At 48.2% G+C, this 18,787-nt stretch overlaps 1 protein-coding gene across 2 annotated transcripts; it reads left to right on the top strand.

The window, feature by feature from the left end:
* The first annotated feature begins 1,159 nt into the window (after positions 1-1,159).
* On the top strand, positions 1,160-15,006 carry TCHP (trichoplein keratin filament binding). Of its 2 annotated transcripts, XM_081036828.1 has the most exons (13): positions 1,160-1,346; positions 2,593-2,786; positions 3,576-3,786; positions 4,344-4,400; positions 6,090-6,158; positions 6,813-6,986; positions 7,912-8,024; positions 8,196-8,262; positions 9,264-9,436; positions 10,239-10,320; positions 11,661-11,846; positions 12,516-12,659; positions 13,688-15,006. In XM_081036828.1, the coding sequence occupies exons 2-13, from the start codon at positions 2,593-2,595 to the stop codon at positions 13,718-13,720; spliced, it is 1,503 nt and encodes a 500-aa protein (XP_080892954.1). In that variant the 5' UTR covers positions 1,160-1,346; the 3' UTR covers positions 13,721-15,006. The 2 variants fall into 2 exon arrangements, with proteins under 2 accessions (XP_080892954.1, XP_080892953.1); XM_081036827.1 differs by lacking the exon at positions 13,688-15,006 and having other exon boundaries at positions 12,516-12,917.
* Positions 15,007-18,787: the final 3,781 nt, after the last annotated feature.

Here is an 18,787-nt window from a genome sequence, read left to right as displayed (position 1 = left end):
AACCTTCATTTCCTCTCACAAAGGCAACCCTAGAAAGCAACACTGTTGGTACCTTGTTAAAAAGTAAACTGAGGCACATAAACATTTTTCAAGAGTTTATTTGAGCATACATCAACTCAACCTGGGCAACACCCAAAGGTGGTTAGGAGCTAGAGGAGAGGTGTTCACGGAGAAGAAGAAACAGGGAAAAAGCAAGGAAACTATTTGATGGGCTTGTTTAAGCAGTTGCCTTATTTGGGAAAGGTTATTTGGCTGGTTGTGATTGGTTGTTCTTAAATTTAATTTTCTTGGATTCGGGAGCACTGCTTCTGGCTTTGCTTTTAGTTTGCCTGCACAGGCAACAGGTGGCATTACAGCCACCGCCATCGAATGGTCCCCTTGTTTAATTAATTTAGCATTCTTATTTCACAAATGAGGATGCTGAGAAACGACATGACATACCCAGGACCTCTACACAACTACCGAGGTGGAGGGTGAATAGAGGCCAGCCACGATGTTCAACAGGATACTATACTGCATTCAGGAAAAACAGAGAAGGGGAAGGGAAAAAAGGAAGAGAAGAATGGGAAGGTGAAAGCAAATGAATGAAAGAGTGGACATTTTTCATTATCTTTTTAATGGAACAGCTGAGACATAAAATAATACATGTAACAGATGTGAGTCATAAAATACACTAATAGAATGAACACGAACCTACAACCCATCTAAGACAGTAGAAAGCTACCGGTAATTTGTATCTACTTACACCAGGGGTTCTTCCAGTAGGTTGCACGTTGAACACTCCTGGGGCGCTTAGGCAACCACTAACGCCCTCAGAGAGACCGACGGGATTTGCTTCGAGTTTGGGCTGGGCCTCTGGATTTTTTGTAAGGCATCTGGATTTTGAAGTCCTGCCCAGGTGATTCTAACGTGCAGCCAGGTCTGAGAACCACTGGCTTATATTCTCCTCCCCTACTGTATCCCCCTGACTCCCTCCATCCTTACCTTTATCCACCCCCAGATGACCACCATCCTGAATTTTACGTCGTGAATGGATTCTCCCTTCATCCTTCGTTTCCAGGACAAGCGATAGTTGCGATTTACCTCCCGCCCACCACGAGGGGGCGCCAGAGAAAAAAAGGCCGCTTCCTTTCTGTGCCGTCGGCGTCGCGCTGGAGTCGGCGTCGCGCTGGAGTCGGCGTGGCCCCGGCGGCGTGCCGTCGCCGTTCTGTCGCCCGGGCAACGAGCCGGGAAACGGCGGGCTTTGCGCAGCGCGGCCCGGGAGGTGGCCGCGGGAGCAGCGGGCGCGGCTGTGGCCTGCGGGAGCTCGGGCCGGGCGCTCTGCGGACTGCGGGGCGTCGAGAAACGTGAGTCGGAGCTCGGGCTGAGCCAGGGGCCGCTCCTCCTGCCCTCACTCTGCCTCACCGCGCTCCGGGTCCCGTCTCTTTCCTCTGGGACCCCTCGTCCTCTGTGGATGTGGAGGCCGCGAGAGGGACACGACTTGTTCAGGGAGCAGCCCAGCTTGCTCGTGGCCGATCCGGGACCGGAATCTTAAATTTCGTAACTCCTGGTGCAAAGATTTCTCCACGGGCAGCTTGCAGGGCCAGGAAAAACGCATGTCAAGCCTTCCAGTCTCAAGACAGATTAGAAACAGGCCAGCCGCAGGCTACACTTGGCTCACAGACGCAGATTGTTTCCCCCAGGTCTGGATGACTCTGAATTTGCGATTGGCCTGGACCCAGGTCTTCTGCTTATTCGACAGACGTTCCTTAAGCACTGGCATAGCCAGGCCATGGGTAGACCCTAAACACGGGGGCGGGTGGGGGGCAGCGTTTGGGTCAGGGGAAGGGAAATCTGGAGTGAGACCACGCTGCTCTCAAGTCTCCAGTTGTGTCCCCCAGATTGCTATGTGACCTGGGAAAATCAACTCCTCTCTGGGTCACAGTTTCTCCGTATGTAAGATGGGGGCTCTGCCCTTCATGCCAACCCAGAACACTTCCAGGGGGGACACCAGGACTAGGTCCCTCCCTGGGGGCTGTCAAAGCCAGGGCATGCCTCTTGCAATCTACAGAGCTTGGACCCTGCGTGGTTTAGGATCCCAGCTCTCTTTATTTCCTCTGCTTCTTGGTTTTGTGGTCTTGGGCAAGTCACATTACCTCTTTGAACTTAAGTTTCCTCTCCTGCCAAATAATGGAGTGATTGTAATAAAAAAAAAAGGTCATATATATCAAGAGCTTGGTACATATGTTCCTTAAATTATCCGTTACTTTATGCAGAGCATACAAACCCCCAATATGCCTGATCTCCATTGCTAGGACTGGTTCTCTGTCTGCAGTGCCCTTGATGACGTAGGACACACAGCCAGGTGCAGTCCAGGCCTATTTAAAACCGATGATTTGCAGCCCTGATGGCAAATTATTAAAAAAGTGCTGATGTCTGGGGCCTATGTTCACACTTTTTGGATTTCATTGGTTTGGAGTGGGGCCGAGGTTCCGTCAGATGATTCCAGTGTGTAGCCAAGGGGTGAGGACTTCTTCCTAAAGGGGTGAGGCCAAGCTTGTGAGGGGTCCTGCGGTGACAGCCAGTTCATTTTCCTACTATTGCCGTTCTTAGATGGCACTCCCCACGCTGCCCTCCTACTGGTGCAGCCGGAGACTCCTGGATCAGCAGGTAGCACGACAGCGGCACCAAGAGCAGCAGGCCCGGCTTCGGCAGCAGTGGGATGAGAACAGCCGCTACTTCAGGATATCTGACATCTGCAGCTCCAAACAGGCAGAATGGAGCTCCAAGACTTCCTACCAGCGGAGGTAATGGTGCTGTGACCGCGACTGGATGGGAGTGGGCAGCCGCTTGCTGGTCAGGGAATGTGGCCTTAAGGACCTGGGGGAGTGTGGCTTGACAGCATGTTTTCTTGAAGGAATTGCTGGACAGCATGGATTGCCTATCTGGTGATGCTTTTCTAATTGGAAATTGAAAAACTGATCATCAGTGAAGTACTCCATTTGCATTGAAAAAGAAAATGATAAGAAATGTATGTAGAATCTGGAAATCTTGTAACTCCACGTCCCCAGAGGGAACCACAGTTACCAGCCTAATGCATATCCTCCCACACTTTTTCTCATTTGTGTTTGTGTATAAACATACGCACACACATACACCCATTTTCATAAAAAGATGTGTAAAAATAGGGGAGTTAAAAGCAGAGGTGTTGGAGTCAGACAGACCTAAATGGAAATTCTGTGTCACTTGCCGCATGAATGAGCCTCAGTTTCCTCATCAGTGAAGTGGGGCTGAAACAGAACCTACTTTGTAGGATTTACATGATGATTCATATAAAACCGTTCATGATTTTAGTTGGTACAAAAAATATTCTCTAGTACTGTGATCACTATAAGCGAATTAATATGTTTTCTTATTGCAAAAACAAGGTTTTGTTATACATAGTGTTCTGTGACCTGCTCTGCTCCCTTTGGCTGGAGGACCTTTTCCTGTGTCACCATGTGATACCCACCTCAGCCTCTTTACCCACACAGCAGAGCAGACTGGGCCATATGACTGTCGCGTGACTGATTTATGGTGGGCTCCTTCTCATCCAGCATGCACGCCTACCAGCGTGAGAAGATGAAGGAGGAGAAGAGGAAGCATCTGGAGGCCAGACGGGAGAGACTCCAACAGCTTCTGCTGGAGGAGCAGGACCTGCTGGCCAGAGAACTGGAGGAGCTAAGGCTGAGCATGAACTTGCGGGAAAGAAGAATCCGGGAACGGCACGGGAATCTCAAGTCAGCCCGGGAAGAGCAAAGGAAACTGGTAAATTCTCATCGCCCTTAGGAGCGTTCCTCAGCCTGTCAGTGACAAACACATGTGGGTCACCCCTGGACGCTCTGGTCTGATGAGACAGCACTTAACTGCAAAACCAGCTGGGAAAACTGCTACTCTTAAGTCATTCTTCACGTGTGTATTTTGCAGGAGTCATCTTTATTCTCTGTGGCCCTTTAAATCATTACATCCAAGTCCTTTTTCATTAGCCTGGGACTGGTATATTTTATCTTCCAAAGTGGTTGTGTGGAATGGCGAACCCCAATCTGTGTTTTTAAGCCTGCCGTACATTTTGAAATAGATCTGTAGCATCAGATTTTGCCCCGCTTTTGTCACCATTGTAAGAGTCATTTGTCAGTACCGTCCGGTCTCACTCAGGTGTCTGGCTGCCAGGCCTAGGTGCAAGGCGGGGAGGTTTGAAGGGCAGGTGCAGTGACAGTGTGCCGGTGGAGGAGCTCTTCACCAGCTGACTTCCATTGTGGGTTATCCAAAATGTGCGTGCACTTGAAAAGCAACATCAGGCTTCCTTCATTGTGTTTTCTTGGCAGATTGCTGAACAACTTTTGTATGAACACTGGAAGAAGAACGACCCCAAACTTCGAGAGGTGAACACCACATCCATTGATTTGCCTGACTAGATGAAATGAGGTTTCCTGACTTGTTTTTAAACTGGCATCTTGTGCTGGGTTGAGACAGTAGGGAACCCTCCACACCTGAAAAGAGCACCACGCGGAAGACCTGGTTCCTTTGGTTGTTTAACCACTGTATTGAACATCTGCTGCAGTGTCCATCTGTGGGGGCGTGGAGATTAGAGGTGGTCCCGTGGGGGAAACAGTGGGCAGCTCGTTATAGTAACGGATGCAGGGTGCTGGGCAGGCTGGGCAGACGGGCATCGGCGGTATCCCTAGCTCAGTCGGAGGTCAGGGAGGCGTCCCACGGGGGTTGCAGGGGTGGACGAGTTTGGAAGGACCTGGGCATTAACTTGATGGTGTAGAGTGAGCAGCACACATTCTAGTTCAAGGCAACCGTGCAAGAATCAGGCCTGAGTCATGAGAGCAGAGTGAGTGCAGGGACCTACAAGTGGATGGGAGGCTGGGGTGTTGGGGTGGAGTGGGTGGGTGGGCCAAGAGCGGCGGCTGGTGAGGCAGATGGGGCCACTCCTCGGGCAGCCTCGTCTGCTTCCCCAGAAGCCTGGGAGCGTCTGGAGGATTTTAAGCAGGGGTGCGATGAGATCCCAGCTGCATTTCAGGGAGCAGCAGCTCAGGCAGTTGAGGGGCTGCTACAGCAACCCAGATGAGTGATGGTGTGAAGGCCTAAACTGGGGTAGCAGGAGAAAGGACAAATCTAGAATGTGGAGGCAGGGAGGGGGGGCAGGCATCTTGGCTTGGGTGGCATTGTTCAGTAGAGATTGGGCCAGAGGGAGATAATCCCATCACTGCATCTCAAATTATTTCAACTAACAGTTTGTGTGTATGTGTAGTGGTATTAATGTATATGTTCATAATTACATGTAGAAATTGCCAGGCGCTAAGTAACGGAGCATCTCTGCTTTGGAGTGTGTGCAGGTTGCACTAACCACGGGAGAAAGCTGCTGCCGGGACGTGTGTCGGCTTAGTAGGTCCTCCCAAGTCATTTACTCAGAAAGGCTTATCTAAAACATGTAAGATAGTCACAAAAGTTCATATTTCTAAGTTGAGAAAGAAAATTTAAACTTGTATAAACAATTTCCCAAATGGAAGCTTTTGGACAGAGTACTGGAATTCATTTTCTGATCCCAAAGCTGCTCTACACCCAAATCTCTTATTAACCACCCAGACTTGTTCCATCCACGAGAGCATGTGCCTTCTGATCCAGGGACCACATGTTTCACAGCTACTGCTTTGCAGAGGAAGTGCTGGGCAGCCAGGCAGAGAGGGTTGGGTCTGTCCCTTACCAGCTCCTGCTGCCCTGGGGCCTGGCATGCTTCACACCAGCCAGGGTGGCCTTGAGATGGTATTTTCACATTGGTGTCTGCTGACCTGTTTCTGCTCAACTCCAAGGGACCTGGGAGAAAATTGTCTATTACTTCGTTCCAGTTCTTGAGCTTGGTTTAGAACTGTCTGGTCCTTTGGTTTTCTAATTGACTTGCAATCAGACTCTATATGTTGGGGTCATGATGTGCTCCCTTAGCAGATGGCTGGGCCCCTCTGAGTCCTCACCAGAGGAAGTCATGGTCACATTCCAGGTCATGACACTGTGCATATCTGTCAGAGGAACCAGCGAGGAAATTAATTTTCTGCCCCTTCTCCCCTCAGATTGAACTGGACCTCCACAAGAAGCATGTGATCAACTCTTGGGAAACGCAGAAAGAAGAGAGGAAGCAGGTGTGGTATGAGTGGGAACAGTCCCATGTGCTATGGCGGGAGACTGTCTCTGTGTCTTTGGATTTGTTTCTTGTTTTCTTTGTTTGTTTGTTTGTTTCTTGTTTTCAATGTTAATGATACCAGTCCAGGAACAGGCTGTTTCTCACTTCCAGTAACACATGTTAAAACTCAATGCTGCTCTTACACGTACCAGAATCCTGTCATTTCCGGGGACAGAATAACACCAGGTGACCAGGGCTGATCGATGATAGGGCGAATGTGTGTTTTAAAGGGCGTTTTTGTGGCTGACAGTCTCTTGTGATGTACTGTGCATCATACACTCGACCTTGGCCTTACAGCTGCACCTCTGGGCATAAAAGTCCACATCTCCATGAATCCATCATTTTGCCTCCAGGTTCATTTTGGAAAGTGTTTTGTTGAGCCCCTCCTCCGTGCCAGGCACCACGCTGCGTGTTTCCCCAGCTTTGTCCCTCAGGGAGCGTCAGCCCCACGGGTCCCACGGTCCCACACGGAGCGCCCAGGGTTCCATAGCTGAGAAGTGGCCTGCTCTGGAATGAAGAACCGGGCTGACGGCTGGCCGAGTGGCTGTGGGGGCTGGATCTTTGCTAGCCGCGTATTGCACATACTGACCTGGAATCATTTGGCCCCATGTAGCAAGAAGCCACGGAAAAGGAAGAGAACAAACGGTATGAAAATGAATATGAAACGGCCCGAAGGGAAGCGCTGGAACGGCTGAAAGCAGAAGAGGAGAGGAGGCAGTTAGAGGATAAACTCCAAGCTGAGGCGCTGCTCCAGCAGATGGAGGAGCTGAAGGCGAAGGAGATGGAGGTGAGGGCTTGCCCGCGGCCGCATGGCTGCCGCTCAGCTGCTTGTTACAAAATGGGCATTTCAAACACTGTTCTAAAAAGAGATCATATCAGGGAGGGGAGTCTGAAAAATACAGCAATCTGGGGTTCTCCCTTCTGATATTTATTCCCACCTGTGGTTTTTCCATACTCCTAGGCTGTGTCGGTGCCCAGATTCTAGAATGTTAGCGACATGGAGATAATACCTGTTCTCTCAGACGTGTTTTGAGACCTGCTGTCTGAGAGCCTTCTTAGAACTTGGAGTTCCCTGTGCACAAACTAGACTTGACTTGCTCTGATGTTCTAGCACACAGCTCTCCCTGGCGAGCAGGTTTGGGGTCTCAAGGCCCAAACTGAGAAGCTCTTTGGTCCAAGAGGCTGTTTCTGAGAACACTATGCAGTTTGCCTGCGGGGGCTGGACCTTCCCATTCAGATGAGGGGAGCACCTCCTCCCCTAGGCCTGAATGATTGAAGACCTGGACTTTTAGTGCCCACTCTTTATGCAGGGCGCTAAGCACTGGGCTGGGTGCTAGAGATACAGCCGGGAGCAAGGCCCACAGTCCTGGGCCTCACGGCAGGAGCAGTGGCAGGTGGAAGAGACAGACGGGAAGTCCCAGTGCGGCGTGGATGATACAGGGTCCTGGGGGAGCATGGAATATGAGGCTCATCCTTGTCCGCAGGGGTGGGCAAGGCTCTTGCAGGATTGGCTCCACTGTGTTGGGATGAATGAGTGAATTCAGCTGGGCCAAGGTGCCCGGAGTCCCAGAGTTGAGGGGATTATGATGGGGGGCGCAGGAGGGTACCAGGCCAGCCCTTGTCGCATAGTGTCTGTTGAAAGCGGAGATGAGGAATGAAGGAAGCTCTGATTCTTGTGATCTTAATTGGGGTTACTGTTGTCATAACCACAGGCCACCAAACTGAAGAAGGAGCAGGCGAATCTGTTGAGGCAGCGATGGGAGCTGGAGAGGCTGGAGGAAGAGAGGAAGCAGATGGCAGCCTTCCGGCAGAAAGCGGAGTTGGGGTGTGTGTGAGGAGGGCTGCCCCCACCTCTTTCTCAGAGCCTCTCACTTTCTGAGACTTGTGTTGGTAGCCTTGAAACCAGGAAGGATACAACCTGTAGTAAGTAGCTGTCTAACCTCCATTTAATTCTTCATCAGACACTGAAGGCGACCCATATTTTTCTCCTTTTTAGACGCTTTTTGAGACATCAGTATAACGTGCAACTCAATAGACGTACACAGCAGATCCAGGAGGAACTGGTAAGTTTGAAGAGACAGCCTGTCATTCCTTTCACACTTTTTAAAAAAATGTTTTCAAAAGAAAAAAGAAAGAAAAACATGTTTTCCATTGCTCTGTAATGAGTGCATCCTGGTAAGAAGTAGAACATGGAGTGAGATTTCCCCCTGGAGCAGCCCCTGCAATTCCATCCCCTCCCCAGAGGTGTCTGATTTGGCGTGTGCCCTTCTAGATACATGTACGTGTACATACCGGGGAGTGGTGCTTTTTAAAAATGTACTGGAAGTTGCATTCCTCGGCACATGTACCTAACAGTATATCTCATACTTTATAATCATTCTACGGAGACTGAGCTTGCTCCTTTTTACTAGCTGCTCAGTATTCCTGTCAAGTATTTTAATGGCCTCCCTCTCTGAGACCGGGACAAGGTGAGCAAGCAAACCGTTCCCTCCCATCCCTGCCTGCTAGTCAGGTGTCATTGTGGTCATCGGGTGGCAGCACCACTGCGGTTGTCCCTGTCATGCAGCTTTTCCTGCCCCTGCAGACGTCTCTCCCCTCTCAAGGTCTCCAGAGCGCCCTCATTCTATGTCCATGGACTGTGGAGATGTACATAATAGCTGAGTCCGTAGCCATGGCGTTTGCGTTGTTTCCGCTTTTTCCCTCTTCTGTTAACGGCTGCAATGAGCATATATCTCCGTGCATGTGTGTCCCTGTAGTCTGCTGTTAGAAGTGGAATTGCTGTCAAACTGTTCTAAAAACCTGTGCCACCAGACGTGTCTGCGGGCAGGGACATGTGTGGTGGCAGAGGGGTCTCCCCTTGGACAGGGAACAGCTCCTGGGTCTGTGCAGTGCCGTTGTTAACCTTCCCTAAGTGATGACACCCTGGCTCTTCAGAAGCAACCCAACGTCTTCCCATCTCTACGTGGAGCACACTAAGTGCCTGTGTTCAGTGCTGGGCCCAGAGAGGAGAGGGGCTGGTGGAAGTGGAGGCTGTGGCTGCCAGAGGGCTCCCTCCGTCCTCCAGGAGGCGGACAAGCGTATCCTGCAGGCGCTCCTGGAGAAGGAGGAGGAGACCCAGCGCACGCACTTGGCCCGGCGGGAGCAGGCCCTGGCTGACGTGGCGTGGATGAAGCAGGTCATCGAGGAGCAGCTGCAGCTGGAGAGGGAGCGGGAGGCAGAGCTACAGTTGCTGTTGAGGTGAGAGGTGGCAGCTGTCAGGGCTGGACACTCCTGGGTTCTATTCGGGTACCTGGGATCCCGCGGGTCTCTGCGAGGGTGGTTATTGACACACCTGTCCTCGGTCAGCTGTCCGTCGTCCAGGAGGAACACATGTTTGCTAGTGGGCCTGGCTTGTGGGAGTGTTTCCCTTCTGTTATTTAAGATGGAAATTAGGATTTAGAGTAAGGATCTGCTCATCTGAAATCTTAGAAATTGGAAAGAAAGTGTTCTAAATTATGGTGATGTTGAATGTTTCTTACGTCTACATAAATGGGTCTGCATACAAAAATTAATCTTGTAGATGGAAATAAATAACATTTATTTGTAACATTTATTGAGCACTTATTGTGTACCAGACACTCCAGCCAAGTGGTAGATACTTGGGTCACAGAGACTCGAGCAGGTCACTCATGTGCCTCAGGCCACAGGGCGGGCTAACAGGGACCCCAGGAGCCTGGTGACAGCTCAGGCACCAGCAGTGGCCCTCTGCCTCCCACATGGTTTCACTCACCTCAGTGTTTAAATAGCCTGGATACAGCTCATCACAAGTGTGTTTCGTAAGGAGACGGCGTTTCTAAAAAGGTAACTTAAGGTACTTACGGTAGGACTGCTGTCGGTGAACTTGTCCTTAACTCTGTCAAAAGTTCACAGGGTGGATAAGTTTATCTGAAGGTTGGCCCCCCCAGACGTGTGCTGCCAGATGCTTTGGAGCCCTGTTGATTCTTTAGCTCCCTTCTGCATTGGTGGTGGAGCCGGCTGACATCGCTTTGTGTTTCCCTAGGGAGGAAGCCAAGGAAATGTGGGAGAAGAGAGAGGCAGAGTGGGCCCGAGAGAGGAACGCACGTGACAGACTGATGAGCGAGGTAATCCTGTGACAGACACGGGCTGGCGGGTCCCCGGGCGGATGTTGGCAGTTAGTGGCCACGTACGGACCCTGCCAAGTGTACTGGGAACAGAGTCCTCGCGGGTGATTTTCAGTGGACCTATATCATAAAAGTAATATAAACTTATTAGGAAAAATGTCCGTACAGAACAGTGAAAACAGTCACCCAGATGTACAGAACCACTATCACTGTTTCCTTCTACCTCTCTGTCTCTGTCCAGAACTTTTTCCCTGCGCATTCCTTCCTAGACTGTGCAATTTGACGTCAAGCATTTTAAGAAACTATTACATCTTTGTGAATATCATTTTTGATGGCTGCATAATGTCATCAAGTAGGTATACCATAGTTTGTTTTTCCATTCCCCTTTTGTGGGCATTCCATTTTTTTTTTCTAATTTTGAGCTGTTACAAGAAACATTGCAGTGAACATCTCATGCATAAAGCTTTTCCACACTTAGGATTTTTTTTCCCTTGGGGTGCATAACCAGAAGTAGACTAAAGAGCATAAATGTTTTGTCAGTATTTAAGGAATCTGTATAAGACACATCCCAGCTAAAAGGAAATATTTTTTGGGGAAAAAGTCTTCGTTATCCATCTATTGAAAGTTATCTTACCGTGGTTTAAAATGGAAATTATATTTAGTGCATATCAGTATGCTGCATTTTAGAATCCATGGGAAATCGGGTCCCAGTTGGTACCTTTTCACTGTTGTGAATACCAGATATTCTCTAGTATCTTTTGATTTTCCCCATTGAAAACGTTCCTCTTGTAGCCACTTTATGTGTCCCCTCCAGAGACTTAACTGTTGAATATGGGGGGTGGCTTCTGGCCGTTCCTGCTTCCTGAGTCCTGACCGTGGTCTGGGCTGGTGGTCGACCATAATCCTGCTCTGTGGCCCAAATTCCAAAAAGTTGGGAGGATGACCCAGACTCTACCTCTGGTCATCTATGTGACTTGTGGCTTGCTTCTTTTTTCTAGAACTCACCAACAGGGAGTGAGACTCAGCTGCTTGCTGTGTTTGTGTGTCCCTGTGGAGGGAGCTCCAGCCTGCCTCCTCTGAGCTCTTTGGTGCTCAGCTGTCTCTCCATAAGGCACAACCCGCAGATATTCTGTGTGTGACCGGGGTGGGTGGGCTGCACGGGCAACAGTGTCTGGACGGATGCTGGAGTCGGGGCTTGCCTTCGTGCCGCGTCTTTAGGCTGAATTTAGGCTGAGGGTTCGGCTGGGTCCCGGTACAGCTGCAGCCTGTCCACGGCTTGCAGAACAGATATCTGTTGGAGTCAAACTAAAACTTTCCCTTCTCTTTCCTGCTGAGGTTAGGTCCTGACAGGTAGACAACAACAAATCCAAGAAAAGATTGAACAAAACCGGCGGGCACAAGAGGAATCCCTAAGACACAGGGAGCAACTTATTCGAAACCTTGAGGAGGCAAGAGAGTCAGCTCATCGTGAGAAAGAGGAGAGTGAAGAACTGAAATCGGCCCGGAAGCAGGAGCTGGAAGCCCAGGTGGGGCCAAGTCCGTGGGCGGAAGGCAGCCTCAGCAAGGGGGGGTGAGAGCTGTGGTTCCTGCATCCTCGCCGCACAGGGTTCAGGGGCCTTTGACTTCTTTCCACAGCCCGACAGTGGTACTCGTCCAAGAAGCCCACGTTGGGGAGCTCAGTGCAGCCCTTTTTATTTTCAGCTAATATCTTGATCCTCCTGATTAGTGGAGCCTTCACTTCAGGGCCTCATGTCACGTGGAAGCAAGGCTGTCATTACTGCCCGCCATCTCCTTTTCCTGTCTGCTTCTGAAAGCCTTCAACTCCCTGCTCCCCAATCCTCTGTTTATTCAATTTGTGTTAGACCGTAGGTAACACAAAATACCTTTCCTTCAGTTCGTAAGTTATAGAAATGTCTCATCACTATGTGAGACGCCAAAAACTACTATTATGGCGACTGTAATTGAAAAATGTTTTTAAATTAAAATGCTTCCAAACACATGGCCACCTCCGGAGCTTTTTACAAGGTCCGTATTACCACACGGTGAATGCCCTTCCCACTTATGGGCACTTGCCATCACTGTTCCTCTCCTCTGATTCTCCAGCTGGGGTAGATCCACAGGCTTTCCCTCTTCATCAGAGGCCGGCCTCTGCCCCTTGGGCCTTGCCTTGGGGTGACTCTGCTCTTTGTGCCCAGGTTGCAGAGCGCCAGCAGCAGGCGTGGGAAGCGGAGCAGCAGCAGGAGGAAGACGAGGAGGAGGCGAGGCAGGCAGAGCAGTTCACGAACGCCCTGCTGCAGCAGGAGGCAAAGATGATGGCTGAGCGGGGCCACCGGCCCAAGGTAGGGAGCCTGCAGGTGACGGCCCACCATTGCTGGGCCACTCAGCTAGCTCCTGCTCTCCAGGACTGGTCAGTGCCCAGCTCTGCGTCCCAGCCAGCTCGGGTTCTTCCTTGCTCTTGTGTTTTTCCTTTTCTTGACTAGTAGGGAACCTTGACACAGGCTATGTTTCAGTCCTTGGTTGGGCCTCATACAGCCTTTGAGGTGATTTTGCTTTGGCTCCTGTCACCCAAGGGACCCAAGGGCTGAGGTCCTGACTGTTAAGCTGCGTGCCTGTTGATCCCGTTTGGGGACGAAGCAATCTAAGAAGGCTCTGGCCACAGGTGGCAAGAGGTGAAGGAGTTAGCCCTGACTGTCCAAACTCAGCGCCCAGGTGACCAGGCCTGTGTCCTTCCTCTCGTCCTCTTGGCACCTCTGGTTGCCCTTCCCCATTGTCTGATCCTCCCTCCCATCCCCTCCCTTTTTTCCCTGTGTCTTGAAGTACGTGAGTGACCCCTTGTTTAGGGCACCATAGGGAACCCAGAAGCAAAGGCTGTCAGCCCCGCTCCTAGGGAGCTGACGGCTAAAGCACCTGGGAACTGACGTAGGACCCAGCAGGCATGTCGCCTCTGCCCCTCCTTTACCGGGGCCACCCAGGTGTTCTGAAGTGCTGCAAGACACAGAGGCTGGTTCCTTTCTAGTCAGATAACTGGGAAGCCGATGAAACAGTCAGAGCAGGTACTACACCTGCTGCAGAATGCTAATATCCTAACCGGCTGGGGCTCTTGAGCGGCAGGGAACAGTCTTTTCTAAACTTACTTGACCATGGGTCAGTGTATGTCACACAGCACCTGTGAAAATGTTACTTAGGGCTGCTAATTTAAAAAACCAAAGTCATCAAGTGCCTCATTTGTAGCTTCGGTTCAAACATCAGCTATAAATGAAAACAGCCATTTATACTGTGCTTTTGGCTCTTATTTAGAATGTGTTCATTCCCCAATGCTCCAGAGACTGCCAATCTGATCAACCTTGTGTTTTCTTTCTTTTCTTAGCCTTACGGACATCCCAAAATTGCTTGGAACTGACTTCGTTGGTACTCTGAGCACAGCGAACAAGGATGGGCAGGCCTTGGCTAGGCAGCCGCCAGGTGGTTTTACAATGTTCTAGTGTTCGGGTCCCTGTGAAGTAGTTCAGGGAGCGCGTTCAGGTCCGTGATCAAATGGATCAAGGTCTGGGCAGACTTGAAGGTGTTATAAAAACGCAGCACCCAGTAGGAGGCCCTTTCCTGCCTCTGTTACCCAAGAAAGTGGGGTTTTCGTAGTCACACGTTGACAGTGCTGTCACAGTCTTGGAATATATTTATGAATAATGTAAGATTCTAAATCAATGCTAGAGTTACAGGTTGTTCTCCACGAGAGGATTCATGGTCTCCTGTTGTCTTACCCTTAATTGTCAACCTCCTGTGAAGCCTCCAGTTCGAGATATGTGAGGGGAAGTTTTTTAATTTTTAGAATTGCCATTTAAATTTTAGCTATTCTGTTACAGACAGACTTGTAGGTCTTGGTGTAAGTTTATTTCAGGGCTTATTAATTTAGTGGTCCCAAAAGGATCACATCTTGTTTTGTGAAGAAAACTGTGAACCCTAAGGCAGTCTGATGTAGTCCACGGATGCTTTCCAGAAAGGGGGTGAAAAATGAGTCATTCCTGCTTTAGGAAGCATTTTGGTAGAATCTCCATAGAGCATTGTGTGGCGGGGGATTGATCCCAACATGTATGTTACTGAGCCTCAAAAGGGGACTTCAAAAGGTCACTTGGCTGGCTAACCTTTTGGCATGACACTTTGGGCCTCTCGTGTCTTAGGAAGGTCTCAGCTGTCAGCTTTCTGGGATTTATGTGCCCAGAGAAAGAGGCATCGAACCTGAAAAACTAGGTCAGACTCAACCACAGATCAGCCAAAAATTTCTCTTCCCACTGTTACATCAATGTGACATGGTTCTAGATGAATCTCTACAAATAGCTACAAGTTCCTTGCAGCAGTAATCCTATTTTTATGACTTGTATTTTTTTTCATATTCATTGTGTTCAGGATTCCACAGCTCAGTATATTATAGCTAATGACTCTTCCAGGTTATTAAAAAGCAGAGTTTATTAAAAAAAAAATCCTGAGTCTAAGGGCTGCATTGCCTTTCACTTCCATTGTGCTATAAAAACAAATTGAGCTGCAAACTGCATCCTTAATCTGTTTTTCATTTTCTTGTCTTGAATTTCTCCGCCTCTGATCCCCTGAGCACCACTTTCATTATGCTCGCTCATATTCACTTCCCCTGTTTCAGATGTTCATTAATTGGGAAATAAAGTTCTGGTTTGATGGCATCGCGTTCAGGCTGTTATGTTGCTTTTATTAATTGCTGCAAAGTGGGTTGTGTAGAATGACAGGCTTTTACTGATTTAACCCACGTCTCCTACAGGTTTGGATATTCTCTACGACTGGTCACATTTTCTAGGTTATATTCATTCTGCTTGTGAAAGTGGTGGTGTCTCCCCTCTCATTTCAATCGGATCCTCTTCTAAGCGAACCCCAGGGAATTAGGAATCATGCTCTCTGAGCCGTAGTATAGAATCGATGTGGAGAGAATGCCTGATAAATAGGCACAAATATTTACTGAATATTTTTAATTTCTTTGAATTTCTTGTTTTCACAGCCTGCTGGTAATCTTCCCTATTAGCTTTAAAGACTGTGTTGTTACACTGGTTCTCCACCATAATATGTTTAAATGTTTCCTCTCTGAAATATTTGCTTCTAAATTGAGAGCTTCCACTGTCGTACTATTTCTGGTGTATCCCACACTCCTCTTATCTCGTATATATTTTGATTGTGTTGTGGCTATTATACATATATTGGTTTTATTATTTTTAAGCACCTGCTACTTATTGTAAAATTAATGATTTTTAGACTATTCTGCAGACTCTTCTTACAAAGTCGCACTCGAGAGCAGATGGTACTGAAGCCACTAATATAAAATGATTCTTATTTTGTTCGGTATGTACGATTTTACTCTTTCGGCTCATTCAGCACATATTCTCCAGGGGAAGATGCAGCACTAGGTCTGGGGAAGTTACAAAGCTGAACGAGCACAGTGACAGGAATCCAACCAGTACACGGATGAGCAGATGTCATTGGCAGGCACAGAGCGAGCTGTAACTCGTGGGACCTGAAGGGACCATTTGTGCAATAAATTTATTCAGTACATCCATATTTTATGGATATAATGAATATTTTTTCACCATATGGGTTTTTAGGTAGTTTCAGTGTTCATAAAGTATAGAGCATCATATGAGGTCTGACATTGAAGTTCGTGAACTTGTCGCAATGATGTTGCTAACCTTTTTTGATATCAGAGGGATTATTCATTATGAATTTGTACCAACTGGACAAACAGTTCACCAAGTTCACTATTTGGAAGTGCTGAAAAGGCTGCGTGAAAACATTAGACGACCTGAACTTTTCACCCACAATTCACGGCTCTTGCATCACGACATTGCACCAGCTCACAGGGCACTGTCTGTGAGGGAGTTTTTAGCCAGCAAACAAATCACTGTATTGGAACACCCTCACTACTCCTGATCTGGCCCCCAGTGACTTCTTTCTTTACCTGAAGATAAAGGAAATAATGAAAGGAAGACATTTTGATGACATTCAGGACATCAAGGGAAATACGACAACAGCTCTGATGGCCATTCCAGAAAAAGAGTTCCAGTATTGCTTTTAAGGGTGGACTAGGTGCTGGCGTCAGTGCAAAACTTCGCAAAGGGAGTAGTTGGAAGGTGGCCGTTGTGATATTCAGCAGTGAGGTACGTAGCGCTTTTTCTAGGATGAGTTCGCGAACCTAATTGTCAGACCTCGTACGTCCCGTTTCCGGGTAGAAACACTTAGGGTAGAGAACATCGGAGTGTGGGGATTCCCATGGGTGAGATTACCTAAGCCTGTGGCACCGTCATTCATGCTGCTGTCTGGTAGTCCTGAGACAAACCAGGAGCCTTCTGGCTTACAGGTAGCAGTACACTTCTTGCTCCATGTAGGCTGACAATACAAATGCGCTTCTTTGGGCCCTTTTGCAGAGTGAGTTTGGCGTCTGCCAGTCATAACCTGAGGAGTTTCAGCCTTTACACCCAGGCGTCTCCCCACCTCGCAGAACTTCCTTCCTAGTGATGTGAGCCCAGGCTCTGGCTTCCAGCGCCACCTCCACATCAGTAACTCGTGGATCTGTACCTCCAGCCCAGACTCCTATATGCACCACCACTTTGACATCTCCACTGTGTCTCAACGGTGCCTCAAGCTCAGCACAAGACGATCAAATGATCTCTTCTAAATTCCCATCATTAACCTAAAACAACAGCAACCACCATCTGGCCCTTCCCCAGTGTTCTCAGATGAGTGTATGGCACCACCATGCGTCCTGCCCGCTGCAGGAGCCATAAGCCTAGGGGCACTTAGTCCTGTCACTTTGACCTCCTGGAATCCCCGAATCTATCCACTTTGCCTCCTCTCACTATCCTCTTTCTTGGCTACCACTGACTTCTGCCTGAACTCACCCATCTACCTCACTTTTTTCTCCAACCTGCAGTCAGAGATCTTTTACACACACACCTGAAATGGAAATCTTCCGTCCGCTTCAGTGGTGTCCCTCTGCACTTAGGACCAAGCCCCAAATGCTTCCCTGGCCGACGGGCCCCACACAGGCTGACCGTCCAGGAGCCCTCCCTGAAGACATCGCGCTGCCTCTGGGCCAGGAAATACAAATACTAAGCACATTGGTCCAAAGATGTTCCTCCCAGAGTTCGTTACAGTAGCAAAAACTGATCATCTAGATGTCTAACATTGGGAGGCTGTTTGAGTTTGGGATTTTATGCAGTGCATTAAAATGAAATGCTTAAAAAAATTTTAAAAAGTTCTGGAGAAATGTTCATGCTGTGTTAAAAAGGTGTTGAAAAGCAGTATCTCCATAATTTCATTTTTAAGGAAACAAAATATTTTGTGGGTATTCCTAAAAGTTGGGATAATGGATATTTTTTATTTCGCTTTTCTAGATTTTACCCAGAGAATATAACCTTTGAAATGAGGGGGAAATGTTATTTAAAAAAATAAAAAGGCAAATACCAGATATAATTAATAAACTACCAGATAAAAATAAACAACTCGATTCCTTAACGAGGTACTTCCCACCCTCAGGCAGGGAAAATTAGGGACCCATTCCCAGATATGGTTGTGGGAGGTTTCTTGTCAGGGCACAGTGCTGTGATGATCTCTGGGTCCCTTCTCTGGGATCTCAGTGTCTAAACAACTTGGATGGATATTATGAAAAAAGCCGGGCTCAGAAGGTTACATGCTATGATTCTATTGATATAACATTCCTGAAAGGACAAAATTGTGGGGATGGAGAACAGATCCGTGGTTGTCAGGGAATAGGGTGTGACTAAAGGGGCAGCACGAGGGACATGTCTGTGGTGACGGAGCAGATCTGCACCTTCATGGTGATGGTGACAGGAACCTACATGTGCAGTAAAATGGCACAGAACTACACAAACACACACACACACAAGCGCATATAAAATCCATGACATCTGAGTAAGGTATGTGATTGTACCAGTATCAGTGTCCTGATTTTGATACTGTTACCATTGGGGAAAATTGAGTGAAGGGCGCAGATAACCTCTCTACTATTTTTGTAACTATTTTGTGAATCTGATTATTTCAAAATAAAACATAATAGTAATCTAGTGTAGGGGAGGTTCTTTAAGACACAAAGAAAACTACCCATACGGAAAAGATTGATAAGTTTGACTACATTTAAAAAGTTTACGGGAAATGACATGCCACAAACTGGGAAAGAATGTTGTTTGTAACAGAAAATCAACAAAGGACTACTGTTCAGAACATTTTAAAAACTCCTATGAATAATTGTAAAAAAGAAGAAAGAAAAGAAAACCCCAGAGAACCTAGTGGAAAAATGAGTAAATACTCAAAACAGGCACTTCACAAAAGAGGAAAGAAATTTAAATGGCTAATAAACATGGAAAAGTATACAACCATATTAATCAGAGAAATGCGGATTAAAACTACCAGATTCTATTATAATACCCAGTGGACTGGC

This window comes from Rhinolophus hipposideros (assembly GCF_964194185.1).
Source record: "Rhinolophus hipposideros genome assembly, chromosome: 24".
Taxonomy (NCBI): domain Eukaryota; kingdom Metazoa; phylum Chordata; class Mammalia; order Chiroptera; family Rhinolophidae; genus Rhinolophus; species Rhinolophus hipposideros.
This window is presented reverse-complemented; position numbering and strand designations above follow the sequence as displayed.

Coding starts and splice junctions, on each gene's coding strand:
- TCHP (XM_081036827.1), top strand. CDS start 2,593: ATGGCACTCCCCACGCTGCCCTCCTACTGGTGCAGCCGGAGACTCCTG. Junction 2,787..3,575: donor AAGACTTCCTACCAGCGGAG/GTAATGGTGCTG, acceptor CTTCTCATCCAG/CATGCACGCCTACCAGCGTG. Junction 6,159..6,812: donor AGAAAGAAGAGAGGAAGCAG/GTGTGGTATGAG, acceptor GGCCCCATGTAG/CAAGAAGCCACGGAAAAGGA.